At 37.3% G+C, this 20,140-nt stretch overlaps 1 protein-coding gene across 6 annotated transcripts in view; it reads right to left on the bottom strand.

Moving 5' to 3' along the window:
• Nucleotides 1–20,140, bottom strand: part of SLC6A11 (solute carrier family 6 member 11) — a 124,813-nt gene that overhangs the window by 36,551 nt on the left and 68,122 nt on the right. For all 6 annotated transcript variants that reach the window (XM_068695145.1, XM_068695146.1, XM_068695144.1 and 3 more), the window contains one exon: nt 15,680–15,814. In XM_068695145.1, coding sequence (XP_068551246.1) covers nt 15,680–15,814 — 135 coding nt within the window. The remainder of the gene's footprint in view (nt 1–15,679; nt 15,815–20,140) is intronic.

Below are 20,140 nucleotides of genomic sequence, written 5' to 3'. Positions count from 1 at the left end.
GCTTCCTTTAACACCCTCTGTACTGCAGAAGAAATTATTTGCTCTCCATTTTACTAACTAACGTTATCTAGCTGTTTCCTCACATGAAGAGAACCTTTCTCTGGTTCTCTTCATCTCTCACCTGATACTGCAGGTACCCAAACAAGGACTGTTATGTTTCTATATCTGCACAACTTCCAGCACAATTTCTCCCACCAATCCATGAAAGGGATTGTGAAAATTATAAACAATTACTATGAAAATATTAAAGATACAAATTAATCATGAATCTGTAGCAGTCAGCCACTGATATGTGTTTTTCTGTTCACATAAACATATTCTGACTAGCTGGCATAAACTTCCTGCATAGGCACAGGAAACTGCACCTGCAGGATGGACTCCCCAGCACGGGGAACTTGCCAACATTGTTGGACAGAAATTATCCAGCAGAAACATGCTCAAACTGCAGGTTATATGTGGGCTCTTGCGTTCAGCAGTTCACAATTGACCTACGCAATGAATTGAATGAATTTATAATTTTGGCCTAAACATCCTCTGGTAGTGAGTTCCACCACTTAATTATCCATTCTGTGTTTTTCTAAACCCACTGCAACTCCATTTTGACAGCCTTTCACCAAGTCCAAGGCAGGGTTCCAGTATGACCTCCTGAGTTACTGGCTGACTGCCCCACAAAACGGGGAATGGTGCCCTGGCTGCAGAACCAGGAAGGCTACATTCTAATTTCAGGTCTATTAATGTGTAAAGCTTCCCCCTGCCCAAAAGAAAAAAACAAAAATGGAGGGGGAGGGGGGGAGGAGGGGGGATGGACGACAGACACAGTTTCCTATATACTGCCCTGTAGAGTTATCACTGTTGTTTAATGAGCAGACCAGTGTTCTAAGGAGCATCATGCATGAGATAATTATCTGAAAAGCCACTGTAACCATTTAATTGTCTACAATACCCACCAAGACTGTGGTCCAGCTTGCAGCTGATATCTGAATACCTCTACTATATAACTAATATAATAGTTGGAAAACTATTTATTGACTAAAGACCAAATGGAAAGGTGAATGGAAATGCTTTTAAAAAAACTGAAACCAAACAGGAATGTTTCTAGAATGTCAACTAAAAAAATGTATTTAATAAACCAATTAAAGTTGCCAAGTGACAAATATCATTGTTACACAAATAAATGCTTAACTGGAAACAGCACTGATTTCACACTGCTCACATAATAATCTAAACATTGCCCTTCACTAGCATAATAAAACCTGAATGTTGAGGCAGAAAAAATAAGAAAGAAACAATTTAAAATTGATTGCCTTTTTAAAATAGCAGATTTTTTTTTAGAGTTTCTCAAAACACAGAGAACTGAAATCTCATGCAACACACTCCTTAAATATTGGCACTGATAATATAGGTCAACAACTCAAAATAACCAAGTGTATAATTCTATTACAACTTAATCATGTTTTAGTCACTCAGCCTTCAACAAAGCTACAAATGTGGAAAATTTCATTCTAGCTTGATAAATATTGCCCCAGAAAACTAAGAAAAGCCATACAGTTAATCTGAAATGTTTTAAATCCTGTTTTCATTGAGAACTGTCATTTTCTGTTTAATATGACTTAAGACAATAAAACTCAAAAGATTCAAATGACTATCAAGACAGCCCAACAAAAATATTCTTCGCTTAACTTCAGCTACTTATGCACTTATTATAAATATGGACATAAATACACATTTGGATATACATATGTAAAAAATATATTCAATCAGTGCAAGCATAGCCCGGGGTCCTCTTCTAATTGCTGCCAAACTCAGGTAGTCAGGAAAGGATACAGCAAACATATACCAATTTTAGTCCAGTTAGTTAAGCTGTATCAAAAAGTTTTATAACTTTGTGTGTGGTAATGACTTGAGTATAACACCATGGAAATGGTCTCCTAAGGTGACTTTCTTTTTCCAGGATCAGTGCAGGAAGCCCAGGAGTCCCACCACCTCTCTCACCCCTGCCACGTACCTTCTGGCCAGTGCTGCTGCCAGTGCTTGCTCAGCCTTTTGGCTCCATGTCACTGGTAACCCACAGGCTTTAAACTGCATTGCTCTGATGTTTGGTGGCCTGTTTTCTGTCACTTGTACAATCACATTCAAACAACTGGATAAAAATATTCGTAATGTAAATGTAGAAGACAAGTAACAGGAGCCAGCCAAGAATCCACAGAACTGTCTGCATGACAGCCCAACAAAGCACATAGAAACAAAAAGCCAATAAATGTCTTCGAGCAACAATTAAGGTTAAATGGATTCATGACCACTGTCTACAGCAAACTGAGTTAAAATAAAAGGCTACATATTACTTATCTCTCTCATTCAAAATAGAAAAGCAAAAACATCTTCGATGTTGCACTTGTCCCTCAGAATAACCTGTATGCTTCTCTTCCTTCTGAAAGGTAACAGAAGTATCAAAACTTCTACAGTGCTCAATACATTGTGATGGAAAGAAGACAAAAAAAGGACCATGTTTTTGTTTATTTCTTCCTCTTTCCCATTTTTTACTAGTCTTTTGTTCTTTGACCCTATATTTTGACAATCCACACCACTTCTACTTGCACACACATGGCTCTGAAGCTAAAGCCAAAATCTAAGACACTATATAATAATTAAAAAAAAGAAAAAGGAATGAAGGAAGGAAGGAAGGAAGGAAAATCCCTCAGACTAAAATAGAGAAATATTAATATTTACTATTTGGAGTTGTGCTTGGCAGCATCATTTCTTTAACAAGTTACTTATTTAATGGCTATTTCTTTTGCCTTAATCTTTTTGTGACAAAAACTATTGAAAATCTGCCATGCAGTTATATAAGTACAAAAGTACAGGTATCAGTGACACACCAGTACTGAAAATCATTGCCTAGTGAGGCTGAAAACACCAAGGAGAGTAAATTAGTCCCTATATTATTTCACCTCTGCCTCATTTGCTCAAGCTGAGACACCTGTCTCTGGACTGGACACAAGACCGTGGTCATTCCAAGAGCACTACGGAAACAGCACAAAAAGGAACCTTCTCATAAGCAGAAGGAAAAGTCTGATTCAGGCAGATGGTGACTGAGTTACACTTCCAAGACACCTTCCTCTCTCCAACGATGAAAGAGGCAACTATTTGCAAAGCAGGAACCGTACTTACACATTAGTTTTATACCCATGGTTAAATATGGTGTCTCTGGACCACCTTAACTAGTTTGTTGTGGCTGCCACGATACAGAACAAATCATTTTAGTTTGCAATCCCTAATCATGCTTCACATTTCTTGCATTCCTTGATAGGATAGTAACTCACTGTAGGCTAGTGTCCCAGTTATACCTTTTTCAGGCAAAGGCAGTGAGTTAACTGCTGCAATCGTTTACCACTGATGTTCTGCTCACCTTCACGGATGGATAAACTGCATCTAGACCTCCAGGCTGGGAAAGCGCCTGCTCTCACTACACCATTTCATGAACATCCCTCAGAGTCACCATGTTGTTTTATTATTTTACACAAATGGATTTAGAGTGTTTTAAAAGCATGAGTTGTGTGTAGAGTGACAGGAACTGTATACCCAACTGCAGTATTTTAGTAAACAAGCCACTCAACATTCATCAAAATCTTTTTTTCTTTTTTTTTTTTTTTTTCAGAGAACTGGGCAATGAAAAATCTTTTGCTTACAACACAGAATTGGCAGAAATTTTTTATTAAAACAAAGTTCAATTAAAAAACAAAAAATAAAACACTAGAATAAAAAAATGCAGTTGAGGATTTGTATTCAGGATCCATGCTTCTTAAAGCTCACATTCAGGGAGCTATTGAAGGTGTTGATCTTTTTTGATCAAATAATAAGTTCTGCAGCAGAATGAAGATTTAATTCGTATTATTTGTACATTATGTCAAATATTAAAAGAATCTGGTCAAAGTTTGAAATTTTATTTTGAGAATTCAAATATTATTTCCCTATTTTAAATAAAGAATATGATTTTTAATTCCTAAACAAGATTGTATTTCAAAATGTAATGAGAGCAAAAAGACTTAATGAAAATACTTCTTTAAAGTAAAAACTCTCCTTAAAGTTCTGGTCTGTGTGAAATATTTTGTGATTTACTCTGCCAAGTTATCAATATGTGAACACAGGCTGAAGTACACAATCACCAGGAACCAGATTCTGTCTCTCATTCCAGATAAACTCAGCTGTGCTTTCTTGATTCAAATGTTCTCTGAAAGGTTCACATGGGTTGAAAATAAACAAACAAATGAAAGATCGGTGAACTTTTATCCCAAACTGCATCAACATCTGATGATTTCCTGCCAAGTTTGTAACAAATTTACACAATGCATTTATTGCCTCTGTGATAAGCAAATGCTTTCTTTCCTGTCCTTATTTACAGTCCTAAACTGTAGTAGTAGTGTTTGGTTGGCACTCGAGTAATAAAACACATCATTGCCTCTGTTCTTCTGAAGGAATACAATATATTTGCAGCCAGCATTTTAGTGCAAATGGCCATAGAATTCACAGTTTATCTGAGCCTCCGTGTTTAAAGCAGATGACTAAAAACACCCATATGGGAAAATATGGTAACATACAGCAATCTACACACACAGTTAACGAAGATCTGTTTAAAAATATTAGTGAGCTTTGCAGGACTTCCTATACTACAAAATGTTCTGTCATTTAACACAGGAATAAATGTATGTCTTAAGAGACTTACTTCATAGAAAAGAGTTTGAAGAGTGTCTCCAAGTTATGAAATGGATCACAACAGTCTGAAGTCATGCTAACTTCAAGAAGACATGCTGACCATCCCATCCTGTCATTTATCTTCATGGGAAATTTAGATGATATATTTTATTTTATATTTTATTATATAAAAAACAGCATTTTATTTATATACATATATAAACACTTTAAAATGCATAGGGAAGAAGCAATTATGCAATACTAAGTCATATACTACTTTATAGTTGACAACCAACACTGCTTCAACGGCCTACATGAAAACAGTACTAATACAAAGAGGAACTGCTTTATCTGTAAGGAAAGAATAATCAGAAATTTTGCATAGATATTTGGAGTAGAGAGCATCAGAAAGCCACAGCTGCAAACATATACATCTCCTCATTTTTCCAATTTGCTCTCCTGGATCTGGACCCTTGCTGTGAGCTGCCTGGCAGCTGGTGACAATCACAATTGGAGAAGCAGCTCATTTTCCCACATACACTCAGGCAATGTGCCAGCAGCTGGCATCGGCTGTCTCTCACCTTCCTTCTCTTTGCCTTTTCTCTGCCACTTCTTTTCATTTTTCCTGCACTGCCCTTGCAAATAAACCACACATCTAAGCACAAGTGTCACACAAACTACATGCTCATGGAAAAGCATGGTAGGAAGAGGGAAGAGCAGCAGCAAAACATATCTAGTTGTAGGATGCACATGTCGCCATGGCCATACAGTGCCCCACAGCTCAGCACAGTCCCCAACCATTAGGTATTGACCTGGGGAAAGGTATCTTTTCTGTTTCTTCCCTTCTGCCTTCCACCCCACTTTGTATTTCTATTAATTCAGAGAATACCTGCAGAGGTGATCCACAGTACCAATCTCAGCTAGGACACTGCTGAGGAAAAATGCATGTGAAACCCAGCTCCTTCTAGTGTAAACCTTAGTTACAGACCTTTCCAGGGTCATGGTCAACCCTTAGAGCATGGTGCCTCTGCAGTGACAGTTTGTGGGTGTGCGCAATACATGTCAGCCATTACTATTTCTCAGGTCTGCAGGACCTCGACCAGCCTTTTCTTTGTTGGATTGTGCTGAGAATTCAACCTTTTTTCCTGTTCTAGGATGGAGATAAAAAGAATCTCAGAAATGTATAGGGGAGGAGAAAGTACACATTGTACTCCTCTTAAAAGAATAATGTTTAAGGGCACTTTTTAAAAAAAAAAGAATAAATAAAAAATCAGTAAATGACATTTCTGCAAGTTGAAAGTCATTCCACTGATACAGTGGTCTTTTTCTCCTTTTCCACTCATTCTTCTGGAATGTGTCTTCAAGGATTAACCAAAAATCCTGTTGCAATTTTTTGAGTAGTTGAATATTTCTAGTGCCTCTCTGTATATGGCATCATATACCCACTGGTAGCTGTCCCAGAGATGGTGCAAAAATCTTTATTTGCTTCCCTTACAGATTATCCTCACCGTGCACAAGGTCCCTTGTTACAATTTCCTTATTACCATCCATACCTCATTCCATATTTTTGTACCAATTTTTAAGTTCTCCTGTAACAAATTAAATTTTATCAACAGCTTTTCTCTTGCTGGGGGACTTGACTTCCAGAGCAGCTGCGAGGCTGCACTCATTGATAGCAATAGCAGCTCTTCCAGTGTTCCTGAGAATGTACATTAAGTTAAGCACAAAATGGCTCTTCGGGTTTATCTAGGTTTTTTTGGGGGTGCCATCATCATAAACTGAAAATTTCTGTTACGATAACACACTGAGCGAGCTAACGTGTGGATCCTGTCTCCCTCCAGTGGCATATCCCACTAGCCATGAGGTCTAATATAAAAGTGCAGTTTGAGCTTCCCTGAAAGTCAGATGATGTCTCCCTTGCCAAGGTTGCTAAGGGGCTGCAGGGATAGCTGGGAGAGGTTCCAGGTGGCCTAGAGGCCCTAGGGAAATTACAAAATGACCCCATTCTTTCAACAAGTCTCTCCAAACTGCCAAAACCTGCTGTTGCCTGCTCAGCTTGCTGTTGCTTCTGTAGCAACAGCAAGAAACACAAGGAAGAACTGTGGGGGGGAAGGAGACAAACTGGTTGCTCAGAGCTTGAAATAACTCTCCAAAGCCATAGTTGGACTTCTGAAACCCCATTTGCTACACACAAAATTATAGTCACAATATTACGCTGTTGAAAAAACAGAGCTGTATATTGAGGCATGAAGCTAGATCCCAGTCACTTATTTACACCAACAGTTAGCAATGATTTATCCAAGTTAGATTTTGCCTTTCCCACCACATACTTTGATACATCTACCATCTTTGCACAATGTAGTGACTTGTGTGTGAATAACAAGCTGTTCCATATGCCCTGCAGAGGGTAATTATTTTGTCAAAGGAGAAGACTCTGAGTGTATTCTCCCTGTACATTTTGAAATGTATGTGCCCAATTGCTGCAGTGCAGCTGGACTGCAAGACAGAAGTAAGTACATGTCTTTCGTCAGGGGAAATGAAACGTGCTCCCAGGCTTGCCTTCAGCCCTTCTTTGGAGCAACTGGGAATAGACTCCCAGGAGTGATTTATGGCTTAGCTAAACATCTCTGTTCTTTCAGCAAGAATGCTGCATTATAGCAATTTGTTAGTCTTTCTATTCTTTAAAACCACATAAATGATTTGTAGGCAAAGGCCAAAGAACATAGTAAAATGAAATAGTTCCTCATTACACAGATTATAAACTGCATTGTAGGACAAAATGTTTCTAAACATCATACCAGCTTATGTCCTCTGCTTATGTTACAATTTAAAATCTCATTTATTTGTAATGATATTTATAATGTGCAAACAGCAGACTTTGGTTGAGAAGAATCAATTCTTCTTAAAGTTTCAATTTAAAAACTTGGGGCACGCATTTATTACTTAACAGGAACATGAAAGCCTCACAACTGCAGCAATATCTTTTTATTTTTTCCTTTCATAAAAAGATTGGTTTGAAATTTAAATTTCATATCAAATAAACAAAGGTTGTTTGCTCAAAAACACACATCAGGGTTGGAGTTGTATACATAGTAAATTCATCTAAGGATTTTCATACCTACAGGCTTGCACAAACTTCTGGAATTTCATTCCTCTTTTTTACATTTACTACAGCTCACAGCTGTGCGTATCATAACTACCTCGTTCAGAAAGTGAATACCTAATGAAGCAAACCAGAGGATGGGAATAAAGTGGCAGGAAAATAAAGTAAATCCCATAGCTGTTAAGAGAATGGCATGACTGTGATAGGAACTGGACATCCTCCTCTTCTCCTTACTACCATTTCTTCTCAGCTATCTCTCTGAGGAGGGAAAAAAAAAAAAAAAAAAAAGGCTGCACAAGCCCCTTGTAACAGTGAAAAACGCAGCAAATGGATGAAGCTATTACTAGACTTAGTGGTTTAAAAGGCTGGGAACATTTAGGACAGGTGATCTGCCTCTGCACCTTTTTTTCCTAAGTACCATTCTTAAAACTAGGCTGACCACACTCTACTGAATGTATTGTGTCAAGCATATTTCTTACTAGATCGCAGGTTTCTCACTTTCACTTGTCACACTTCAAACAGATAAAAGCATCAAGAACTTACCCATCAGTTAGACATAATTTCAGTGCCAAAAAATGGAAATTTTTTGTTTCAGTTCTAAATATTAGTATGCTTACACAGCTACAATGCAGTTCTGAAATCCACTGCTCAGGAATCCATACAGGTTCCTTGGTTTTCAGAGCATGAAAGTACACGAAAATGAAATCACTATTTCTTCTACAGTTTTGTTTAAAAGCAAACATCAAAAAAAAAAAAAGGCAAAAAAAAGCAGCCTTAGACCTCTATTTAGGTGAAACAGTTGCCCCCACTTTTCAAGCTGAGTTGTTTTAATTCTGCCTTTGAAAACATAGGCTTCATTTGGCCTCAAGATGGCGATGCGATTGTGAGAGTTGCAAGGCTGCACGAATTAACGGGGAATTAATCGGGGTTATTTTTACTTCTGCTAAAGAGAAATCTTGGTAAAGAATCAGACTGGCATTACTGCTGCAGCTCTTACTGCTTCAAATTCTGCATTCTTAAACAATGGAAATCAAAAGTTATGGAAAGGTAAGTTCTTAAATATTTTTCCAGGCTGAATAGAACAGAAATTAATGAAATATTACCCATACACCTAGATAGTATTCTCAGAGCTCTCTCACTCACTTGCATTTTGTGTGTAGTCTAATTAGATTAATTAAATATAGGAGTTGTTAACATTTTTGGTGATTTGCATATTTTTTAAAAAACTATAATTGCAATTATATGCTCAAAAATTAATATATAGGAAAAGAAACCTATGCAAACTGCAATTTGGGGGGCAAAAATAATATTTTATTTATTCTAAGTGCATTCCTACTGAAAAAATGCATTTTCTCTGCAACATATATCAAATTTACTAAAACGTTCTTTTTTCTCTATAAACACAGAGCATGAAAACAGCCACATAGGAAAATACAGGTTAACAAAGAAGTTTAAGAGACAGAGGGCAACGTAAGAAAGAGAGTCATCTTTGTGCTATGAGCCTTATCTAGTTTAAAGGTGTTTATTATTATTTTTTTTTTCTCGTTCATTGCTATAATAGAATCACGGAACAGCTTGGGTTGGAAGGAACCTTAAAGCACACCCAGTCCCAACCCACTGCCAAGGGCAGGGACCCCTGCCCCCAGCCCAGGCTGCCCCCAGCCCCATCCAGCCTGGCCTTGGGCACTGCAAGGGATGGGGCAGCCACAGCTCCTCTGGGCAGCCTGGGCCAGGGCCTCACCGACCTCTGAGGAAGAATTCCTTATATCTGATCTAAATCCAGCCTCTGTTAGTTTCAAACTGTTACCTCTTGTCCTGTCCCTACAGCCCCTGCCAAAGAGTCCCTCCCCAACTTTCCTGCAGCCCTCTTTAGGTACCAGAAGGCCATTGTAAGGCCTTGCCAGAGTCTTCTCCATGCTGAACAACCCCAACTCCCTCAGCCTGGCTTCACATGAGAGGTGCTCCAGCTTTGTGGTTTCATCTGGACTTGCTCCTACAGGTCCAAGAGGTCCTATGCATTCATGTTGTGGTACACTAGAATATTTTAGACCATTTTTCATGCTTATGAACATATAACATATGCATATCTCTGGCTGATATTAGAGCTACAGCTGTTATATTTCCCTAAAAAAAATAAAGTACCAGCATGACTACTGTGTTTATTCTAGAGTGAGAAAGTGGACATACAAGGTCCATAGAACTCAACAAGATACATCCAGAAGTACAAAGGGCATCATCGCAAGGATGCTTTCTCTTATCTTTGAAAGGTCATAACAATTGGAGGAAGTTCTTGATGCCTGGAGAAATACAAGCTTTTTACTCAATTTCAAGAGCGCAGGAAAGAAGATCCAGTGAGGTACAATCCAGTCAACCAAGCCTCAGTGCAAAGGAAAGTTATGGAAAAAGTCCTCTTGAAGTCTTTTTCAAATTGATTGGATAACTGGCTGGACTGCCAGATCAAAGAATCATGATGCTAAGTGCAACTGGTTGGCTGTTATTAGTGATGCCTCTGAGTGACCAGTGCAAGAGATAATGCCATTTAACATTTTGTCTTGTTAACAGTGTGGGTGACAGGATAGAGTGCTCTTTCAGCAGATTGGTGGATGATGTTAAATTGGGGAGAGTGAGCTATGGCCTGGCAGGGAAGGCTGGATTCAGAGAGATATCAAAAATCTGGAAAAATAGGTGAGATCAGCCTTATGAAATACAAAAAAGCAAATGCAAAGTCCTTCACCTGGGACAAAATAACCCCATGCAGCCACATAGACTGGGCACAAACTGGCTCAAAAACTGGACCTGGGGCTCCTGAAGAAGAACAGGTCAGACATGAGTCAGCAGGGTGCCTTCATCCAACAAATTCAATTGCATCCTGTCCTGTATTAGCAAAAGTCTATACAACAGGCTGAGGGAAATGATTCATCCCCTCTATTTGGCACTCGTGAAAATGTGGAGTACTGTAACAACTTCCTAGTAGAAGAACAAGTTCAGAGGATGGCCAGCAACATAGTTAAGGGAATTGGAGAACGTTACAGATGACAAAAACTGAATTTGCCCAGACTCAGAAAGATAAAACTAAAAAATCTGGTTGCTCTGTTCCCTTGCTGCATGGAAGAAAACCAGACAAGAATCAAACTCTTGAGAAACCGAGTAAGAGCACAGACACAGGACAACAGGCACTAGGCATTAAGTTGAAACATGGGAAATTATGTTTAAAAGAAAATTCTGATTAAAAGAAAAAAAGTCACCAAGAAGGTGGTCAAACACTGGAATAACTTGTGAAATTCTGTCCACTTAGTTCAAAACTCACCCAGACCATACCCTGAGTAACCTCATCAGATTTTCCCTGCTTTGGGCACAGCACTGGCCTAGGCAGCCTTGGGAGGTCTCATCCAAGCCCTGTTATTCTGTCATTACACATTTGATAACAATTTATTTCTTGGGGTTTATGAGGTGGAAAGTAATGTGGAATTGTTCATTAGATGTATAAGACCATTAAGGGGGGGGCGGGATTTATTGTTAGACTACTTAGATCTATTTAAAGATAAATAATTTCAAAAATTATTTCAAAAAATAATATTTCAATTAAAAATTTAAAGATAAACTCATGCTGAATGTTAGACTTTTTTTTTTTTTTAAGTCAGTGTTTTTATTGCAGGCAAACTTGTCAAACTATTTCTTTTATTCTAACATGTCACTGTCCTCTTCCTTTCTTTCTAATCCTAATTCCCCATACAATATCATTTTTTCCCCATAACTTGGTCTCCTGTCATGACGAAATTAAGTGTAACTGGAACAAGGACACAACCAAAGTACTAGAGGTCCTCTCTGAAGACAACTTTTTTTTAAAATCACCTATTTTTATCTTTTGTCTCTGTCTTTCAGAGAAGACGCAGACATCAGAGAGTAGAGGGGCATGCAAGAGTACAGTCACAGCTTCCTAACAGCTTAACTCACACAGCTACTAGAGGCGCATTGTGGAAATACTTCTGCCATCAGAAATTTTACTGCAACATTCACACTTTTCTACTGCAAATAAAAGATCAGAGAAATTTAAAATCAGTCCTAACCATGATGGCTCAGATTTTCCTGTGCCTTTATGTAATTTGCTCTGTCATTCATTTATCATGCTTAACATTCATGTGAGCTTATATCAGAGATAAAGTACAACTGGCATTCCTTCCACATGGAAATGCATTCTGGTGTGCAATCCAGTCCCAAAAGCCAGGGCAATTAGATTTGTTCAAGATTTTGGTAAGCACTGACTATTCAGAGAAGACCGCAACCCTAAATATGTTGGCATGCTCATACCTACAAAAGATATAAAGAATATTTCAATTAAAATAATATCTGCTGTTGTTTGTTTTAAATATAAAGCAGTAACTCAGCCTGTTATTAGCATACAAGCACAAAATAAACAAGAAGGCTTTATTTTTATTCCCTTCCTCATTTTAAGGATCCACTGCTGCAGGAGGGATTAAATTTACCATATAGTTATACCCTGATCCATCAAACTTATGTCTGCTACTCCCTAACAAAGAGTTTTAAATCTCCTCAGTGCATAAGTGTTAGGAAAATCCCATTATTGAGAATCAAATCTTTTCTCAAAAAAAAAAAAAAAAGTAATCACTCAGCAGTAAGTACCACACACACAAGCACTATTACATATTAAGTGACTTGAATCTGTTGAGAGAGACAACCAGAATGATATTCTGAGTCAGACTTGCACACAAAATGCATAACAATCCTGTTAACTTTGCAAAATACTTCTTTTGTGTGAGTTGTAGCTCAGGAAAGACCCCATATTTAAGCTATGAACAGCAGCTATATCTTGCAGATCAGAGGTACAGGGACATATTTCAAGCCAGTTTGAACATGGAGCTACAGAGACCTCACTGCTGCTGAAACAAAGCATTACTGAAGCTAAAATATAGTACTCCACAATTATAATGAAAAGTGTTTGGTATGAGCCCTACAGACACACAGGACAAAAGATGGCATTTTCAGACCAAGAGGATCTAGTCTACTGAAAAGACAGAATATAAAAATGAAATAGAGCTTTCAAGTGCTGTGTTCTAAAAGGAACTGAAAAGACAGATGAATAGCTGCTTAGAAAGCTAAAATGAACCATGGAATGCAAATTACACAAAAGACAAAAGATTCAAGAACTTCAAACTAAAGTGAGCCTTGAAGAGAAATTTTATTTATTTAATCCACAGTAAACATATTTGGCACCATGGATCAAATACTGCTATCTTAATACAGACACACAGAGTCTTCTTGGAACGTTATTTAAACAGACCTCCAACTAAAGAGGAAAACAACTTCTGGTAGTACACATGCATTATTGCTTTGATATTGTGGAGCAAATCCAAACAAACAAGAGTGGAGATGAAAACTGGAAGCACAAATATCAAGGTTATTTCAGATGACTTCTACTTGCTCCTTTGCAAAAACCTTTAGAACAATTTCAGAAGAAGTTTGTGGAATGGTTTTGATACAAAAAATCATGGTTTTGAACATTAGCACATTCTACTTTTCCATAAAACGGAAATGTGTGTGTATAGTTACATTATCACTATTTTACTATTAAAAGTTGCAATGAAGCTGAAGCAATTCATTTTGACTTTTTTTTTTTTTAATAAATAGATTTGTGCCTTTTTTTTGTTTTTGGTTTTACTTTAAAGATTGAGAAGTGAAACTTTCCGTATTTGTTGCAAAGTGACTATAGGCCCTACATATAGGTCAGAAATCTTTCTTCAAATATTCTGCCAGAATTGATTAGTCTCAACAAAACATTTCAACTTCAGTGAAAGTTTTTTTTTTCAACATAAAAATAACGTTCTAAAAACATTTAACCACCCATACTACAAATAAGCAATCTCTATTATTATCTATTATTGTTCATAACCCCTATTGTGGCTCATTCTATTTCAGCTTCTTTTCCACAAAAATGAGCTGAATCTTTAAAATACTGAATGCTGTAAGTATGGAAATGCATTGGGCAAATACACATTGAGATGGAGGAAAAAAGTTGGCTTGTTAAAGCAAAATATTAAGCCTCCCAAAAGATGTTCTGGTATCAGCTGAGCTGTATGTGTGGGACCAACAGATATACCCACACGTGTCTTAAGAGCTTTGTACTTCACAGCCTCCTTTGAAATAATACTACATGCTTTGGAAATTGTCATGGCAACAATGTATTTCTTTACAAATGGAAATAGTATAGTAAATAGGCATATAAAAACCCCTTACAACCTGACAATAATGTAGCTTAAGCTTGCATGCCCTCCTTCATTGAAGAACAGGAGTAAGGGTGACACTAACATGTGAAAAATCCACATACAGAGCAAAATCCTGTTTAAAGGCCTCACACACAACAGTGGACAAATGAAGGAAGCGACATTTAAGCAGCAGGACCACCTCCTGCTCTCATTAAGTTGATGGACTTTACAGGTGGACGAACCATCTTGGTGCAGTACAAGAAAAGAGTACTCAGCACTTCAGCACCTTGACACTGCAGAGTGAAGCCCTAGTTAAAATTGAACATAAAGTATGCCATCCATGCTCTCAGGTACATGTATGACAGTCACATTTCTTGTCTCTGCTGAGTTAAAACATATTGGGTTCATCTGAAATTGCTTTGTTGAATCTGAAACCTGCCTTGTTGAATTTACTAGAGCCTGAGCCTATTTTATGTTGCAAAAAATAAATGGGAACATGTCAGAGAATCCTACCATTTTTTTTCTGTTACTGTGCTAATTTCACAGGTGCACTCTAGACACCTCTAAACAACATTAAGGCTATTAATCTGTTACAAAGCCATGGCACATAACTGGGGATCTAACCCCATTTCCACAGCCCTTTTTTACCTCTCATCTATGCTGGCATAAAATGCTGGAAACACCATGGAGCCCAAAAGTGGCAACATGATTAAATTTGCACCTGAAATTTTCTGTATTTTAAATACATCTTTTCTTTCTAATCCTTTTTTTTTTTTTTTTTTTTTTTTTTTTAAGAAATATTAGTTGTTAAAGGTGACCTTTACATGAAACAATTGTTTTAGAAGCTTCAGGGAAATAACCTGAAGGGTTTCCTGTATCGTCATCTGCAAAAAAGCACTTCTGCTAACACATTTTCAGTAACCAGAATTGAGTACTTAAAAAAATAATAATTTTGACAAATATTCCCACACTTTCTCTTTTATCTCCATCTCAGGATCCATTTAATGTTATAACAGGGTTAGGAATAACACTGTCTAATATCTTTTACATTGTCAAACTAGATAAACAAAATGCTATTTGCAACTTCACAAGCTCTTATAGAGAGCTCTTACAGAGTTTGTGTCATTTTCCCTCTTTAATATCAGATGAATGATATATAACAACTATTTTATTGTACTAATCTGTCACTGAAAAAAAATCAACCCAGTATTTCCACGTTCAACTCTACTCTGGAAGTAACTAAAAAAATGGAGACTTCCACTTCAAAGGCCATAATCACCTGAATGATTAATTTCTATACTACTCTTCATTAAAATTTTGATTTGTAATGAGGACAGAAAGGTACAACTCTAAAATGGTTAAGGCTTCATTAAAATTGTTTTCTTTGAAACAAGTAGCAATGCTCTTGCCCCAAAGTGGCAGAAGAAGCACTGCAACAGAGCACTTCTGAAAATTCTGATTCATCAGCCAAGCTACTTCTCTACTAAAAGAAAAATATGTTCCAACAACTGTGACTACTGATGGTTTTAAAGTCCTATCCACAATTCCAGATCTTTAACAGTGAACAACTACCCAGCAATCATCGACGTTTAGAATTTAAAATCAAGAAACTCTTGCAGTTTTTCACAGTCAGGGAGGAAAATAAACACATGGACCATGATCCTACCTGTGGGTCAGAGAGTCGAGAAAGGTCAGGGTACAAGTAGAATTTTATCCCCTCAGAAGCACCCGGCAATGTTACTCCTCGAATCAGAAGAATCATCAGCATGATATAGGGAAACGTGGCTGTTACATATACAACCTAGCAAGAAGAAGTAATCATTAGAAAAATATTTTCTTACAAGTGCAACAAAGAGCATCCTTTATTTTGCTATAACATTAAAACAAACGAACAAAAAACGACAACAACAACAAACAGCACAATTAAATCCTTTTCTGGAGGGAAAGGGGCTTTTGACACCCTTGTTTTCATAAGGTCAATTTTGTCCTCCAGCCATATTACCTTCTTGTAAGGAAAGGTCAACACTTTTTTATAGAGAGACTGCGAAGTTCTCTAAGTATATTATTTACTCTTGGTTTGTGACAGGCGACTAGCCACTACACTACATGTATATAGTGTACACATGCACTATACCATGTACTATTCCAAACACTGATACAAGGAAACTGAGTATCATAACAGATAATTCATTGCATAATCTTATACGTATTGCATAGCAGTATCTGCAGTGAACTCTCAGTCACCTAGTAATTACTAAGCTGGCATCTCATAAAACTACGTTGTCTGCATGTGCATGCTTGAGTAAAAAGTATTTAATCAAGCCTAAAGGTTAAATACTATGTATATCCCCTGACAATTTGCTATATTACCTTTATCATACAAAGCACCTTAAGGCAGGATTTCTTAAGTGCTCAAACCCAGAAATTTCTATTTTCACAAATGAGATTTCAAAAATTAGTATACTTTGTACATGGAGAGCAACTGAATGTTTCTGGAAACCCGCAAGTTCTATTTTCTAAAGCAAAAAAAAATAGCAGAATTTCTCCTATTGTACAGTCACATACCTGAGAGCCATATGTAACTATTCAAAATTGGAAATGGTTTAGCTAATAGGTTCCATGTCACTACAAATATTCCCTTTTAATTGTACAGTACCTTAAACTTAATTTTCCGTTAGCCTTTGTAACTACTTCTACCTGTGCAAACTAGATAGAGAATATCCTAAAATGAGTGATGCTCTTACATATCTCTGCCTTGCACAAGTTAAAATTATGTAAGAATGTGGGGGAAAACATGGTAAAAAATATAACTTGCATAGCTCTCAAATACAGGCATTTTAAACTTAGAAGTTCATTAACTGGTTCATGCCTATTTAAATGAAAAATATACATCAGAGAACATACCCATAATAGGAAAAACACATTTTCAGTGACAAATTAACTGAATTTTGATTTTCAGACAGTGCTGTGCACATAATTCCAAATACAAAATAAAAAAGGGGAAGTTAAAATCACACAGCAGAGCTTCGAATGTGTCTAACTGCCCAAGTTATAATTCAACACCTTATTCTTCCTGACCTGAATAGGAACTAAGTACCTACATAACTTTCAGGTACCTTAAGCATTTTGAAAATACAAATCATCATTTTCCCAGGAAATTGATCCAACCAATATACTGCTATTGGTTGCAAAATCCTGAATTGATTAATTCATAGGTCAATACAGTGCAAAATAGACAGTTTTATCCCAGTGTTTCCATCTATTATCACTGACTGTTAGTGGAAAAGCAAACCTAACTGAGAACAAATAGAACTTGTCTCAAAGAGAGGTTGTATCTCTACAGTGAGGTTCCAAATAAAAACAGATAATGAGTTACTAAGAAGTAAAAAAGAAATACAGAATGGACATGATTCCGATCTGAGTCTTGTATTGGGTGGAGAGGACAGCATAGCTAGAAATGAATTTTCATGTTTTTATATTTAATTCTTTGACAGCTATTTTTCTCCCTCATTTAAATCAATAGTTGTTTATAATGGGAATAGTCAGTAGAGATATCCATTCAATGACACAGAAGGTATTGCACCTGAATGCCTATTAGTTTAAAAAGTAACATTTCATTGCATCATGCTTCATTAACTATACTAGTTTGCAGCCTACTATCTCTTGAGCATCCTGCCACTGCCTTGAAACATTTTACATTAGTAAACAGATTGCAGTTTTGTAAAAACAGATTTCTTCCCAGGTGCCTTTGGATGTATTTCCTCACTCACATCAATGAAGAAGAGCTAAAACTGCTTATCTCTATGAAACATCAGGTAAAGCTACCCTTGAACAGTCCACAATCCCACAGCAACCATCCAGGCTTGCAGAGCTACACTTCAGTTTCCTGCTTTCTTTTCAGAATGCCTTCCATACCTATTAACATTATTCCAAGTACTAGAAACACAACATCTTTTATTATAACACCTTTTATTATAAGGATAGGTGTCCGTCAGCTTCACAAGAATGAAGACTCTCCTTCCTTTCTGGTTACCATCTAGGAAGAGGATAGGGAGCAAGACTGCCTCAGTATTTCTGGCAATAAATGCTAATACAGATATCCAAAACAATGAAAGAGATACAAAAAAAAAAAAAAAAAAGCACAAAAAAAATACACCCTTACTGAGCCAACAGATATTGTTGGTGTTAATGCTCATAGAGCTCACAAGGGTATTAGTTTCTCTGGGACTGCAGCAGGAATACGTATTGTGCTCAGAAAGGGGAGAGAAGGCCATCACTTGTAGGTGGTGTTTGAGTCTCCCTGTGTGTTGAGCCATTTAATTCCATTGTGTCCAGCGTATCAGTTGTCACTGCACTAATTTTATCATGCTTCTCAAGAGCTCGTGAGGTGAGGGAGGACGAGGCATTTTAGAAATCAAATGCCATTATTATCATCATCACATCTGTAGGCATTAAAAGTTTCCGAAATTATTTTCTTTTCTTTCAGCACATCAAACCTCTCTGAATATAAAATGTGAACACAACTGTTTCTAATTACACTGCATCCTGTTTTAATTGACTTTAATTGCTTGGTATGTTAATTTGCATTCCAATGCTCAAAATGCTTTTTTTAAACTCATCAGAGCAATGCCAGCATTAAAGCAGTTGGAAACAAAATGAAAATTTCTGGGATGGTGGTTTTTCTACCAAGTTCTCCTGTTAGAATATAATGGAAGGGCAAATTTACAAACACAGATATATAGTTATGTAGAGAGGCACCTATTAGGACATCTAACAGCTCATAAACAGACTTAGGTGCTTAGCTAAAAGTGCATTAGGACCAAGGAACCTGAAAGTAAACATTCAAAAGCATTGTGGTACTCCTGACTACCATGAACTTGCACTACCAAAGTACCAGCACTTCAAGTAGTAAAACCTGAAGAGACTGACATGCAATTTAAATTTAGTTATAACGACAGGTAGGTATCTATGCAATGGTTTCATGAATAACGCACCATGAGGGTATTGAGAAATGAACTAGCTATCAGTTTGCATCTTTTCATACCTAAACATCTTTAGAAGCATAAACCAAATGCGTGGATACAAATTTGGCTACTGGGACTGTTGAACTTCTTGTCCTCAATGAAAAGGTGCTTTTCTGAATGAATAAGGAAGATGCCCTGCATACAATTTACTGAGCCACACAACTCTAGAAGCCTAAGAACAGGTTTCTCAGGCTACAGCTACTACAGAACACGTCTGCTGGGTATTCACACACTACATCACAGCAGCTTTTTAGCAGAAGAAGTGAAAAACATGAAGCGGTGGACTTTAATCCTTTGTTTGGCTCGTATTAAAACCATAACTGAACTAGAATTCAAAGAGCAAAATATAACTTTTGGAGGTTAAGGAAGTTTCACCACTGCCCTGACAACATAAGAAAATAAGAGCACATCTGTGAGATACCAACGAAACTCAACATTCAAATGGTTACAAGTCTTACACAGCCTTGGCCACAGCAATAGGCTAGCTGGAAAAATAAACAAAGCAATATCGGGTATTAATGTCAACATTAAACAGTGATACATGGAGCTCATTCATTTCTGGTTTGGACATGAGCGCTTTTATCTGATTTTCACACAAACACAGTAATCTGTTTGTTTTCAAAGAATCATAGAAAATCTTGGGTTGGGAGGGACCCCAAAGCCCACCCAGTCTCAACCCCCTGTCATGGGCAGGGACTCCTCCCCCCCAGCCCAGGCTGCCCCCAGCCCCATCCAGCCTGGCCTTTGGCGCTGCCAGGGATGGGGCAGCCACAGCTCCTCTGGGCAGCCTGGGCCAGGGCCTCACTGCCCTCTGAGTGAAGAATTTCTCCCTTTTATCTAATGTAAATCTACCCTTTTTTTTCGGTTAAAACTGTTACCCCTTGTACTATCACTGCATTCCCTAATAAAGAGTCTCTCAGTGACAGGATATTAAATAAATATCCTGGTATTGATCAGACCTCATCATAACAAATCTCAGATCTTAAAAAGATGAAAATGAAGGAATCTTTTTTTTTTTTTTTCTGCAAGCTACAATTTTTTTTTGTTTGTTTGTTTTTTGTTTGTTTTGTTTAATTCTAATGAAACAATTTCATTTTATAAAT

This window comes from Anas acuta, chromosome 11, assembly GCF_963932015.1.
Source record: "Anas acuta chromosome 11, bAnaAcu1.1, whole genome shotgun sequence".
In the NCBI taxonomy this organism is placed as follows: Eukaryota; Metazoa; Chordata; class Aves; order Anseriformes; family Anatidae; genus Anas; species Anas acuta.
Note: the sequence above shows the minus strand (reverse complement) of the source record. Positions and strands in the feature narration are given on the sequence as shown.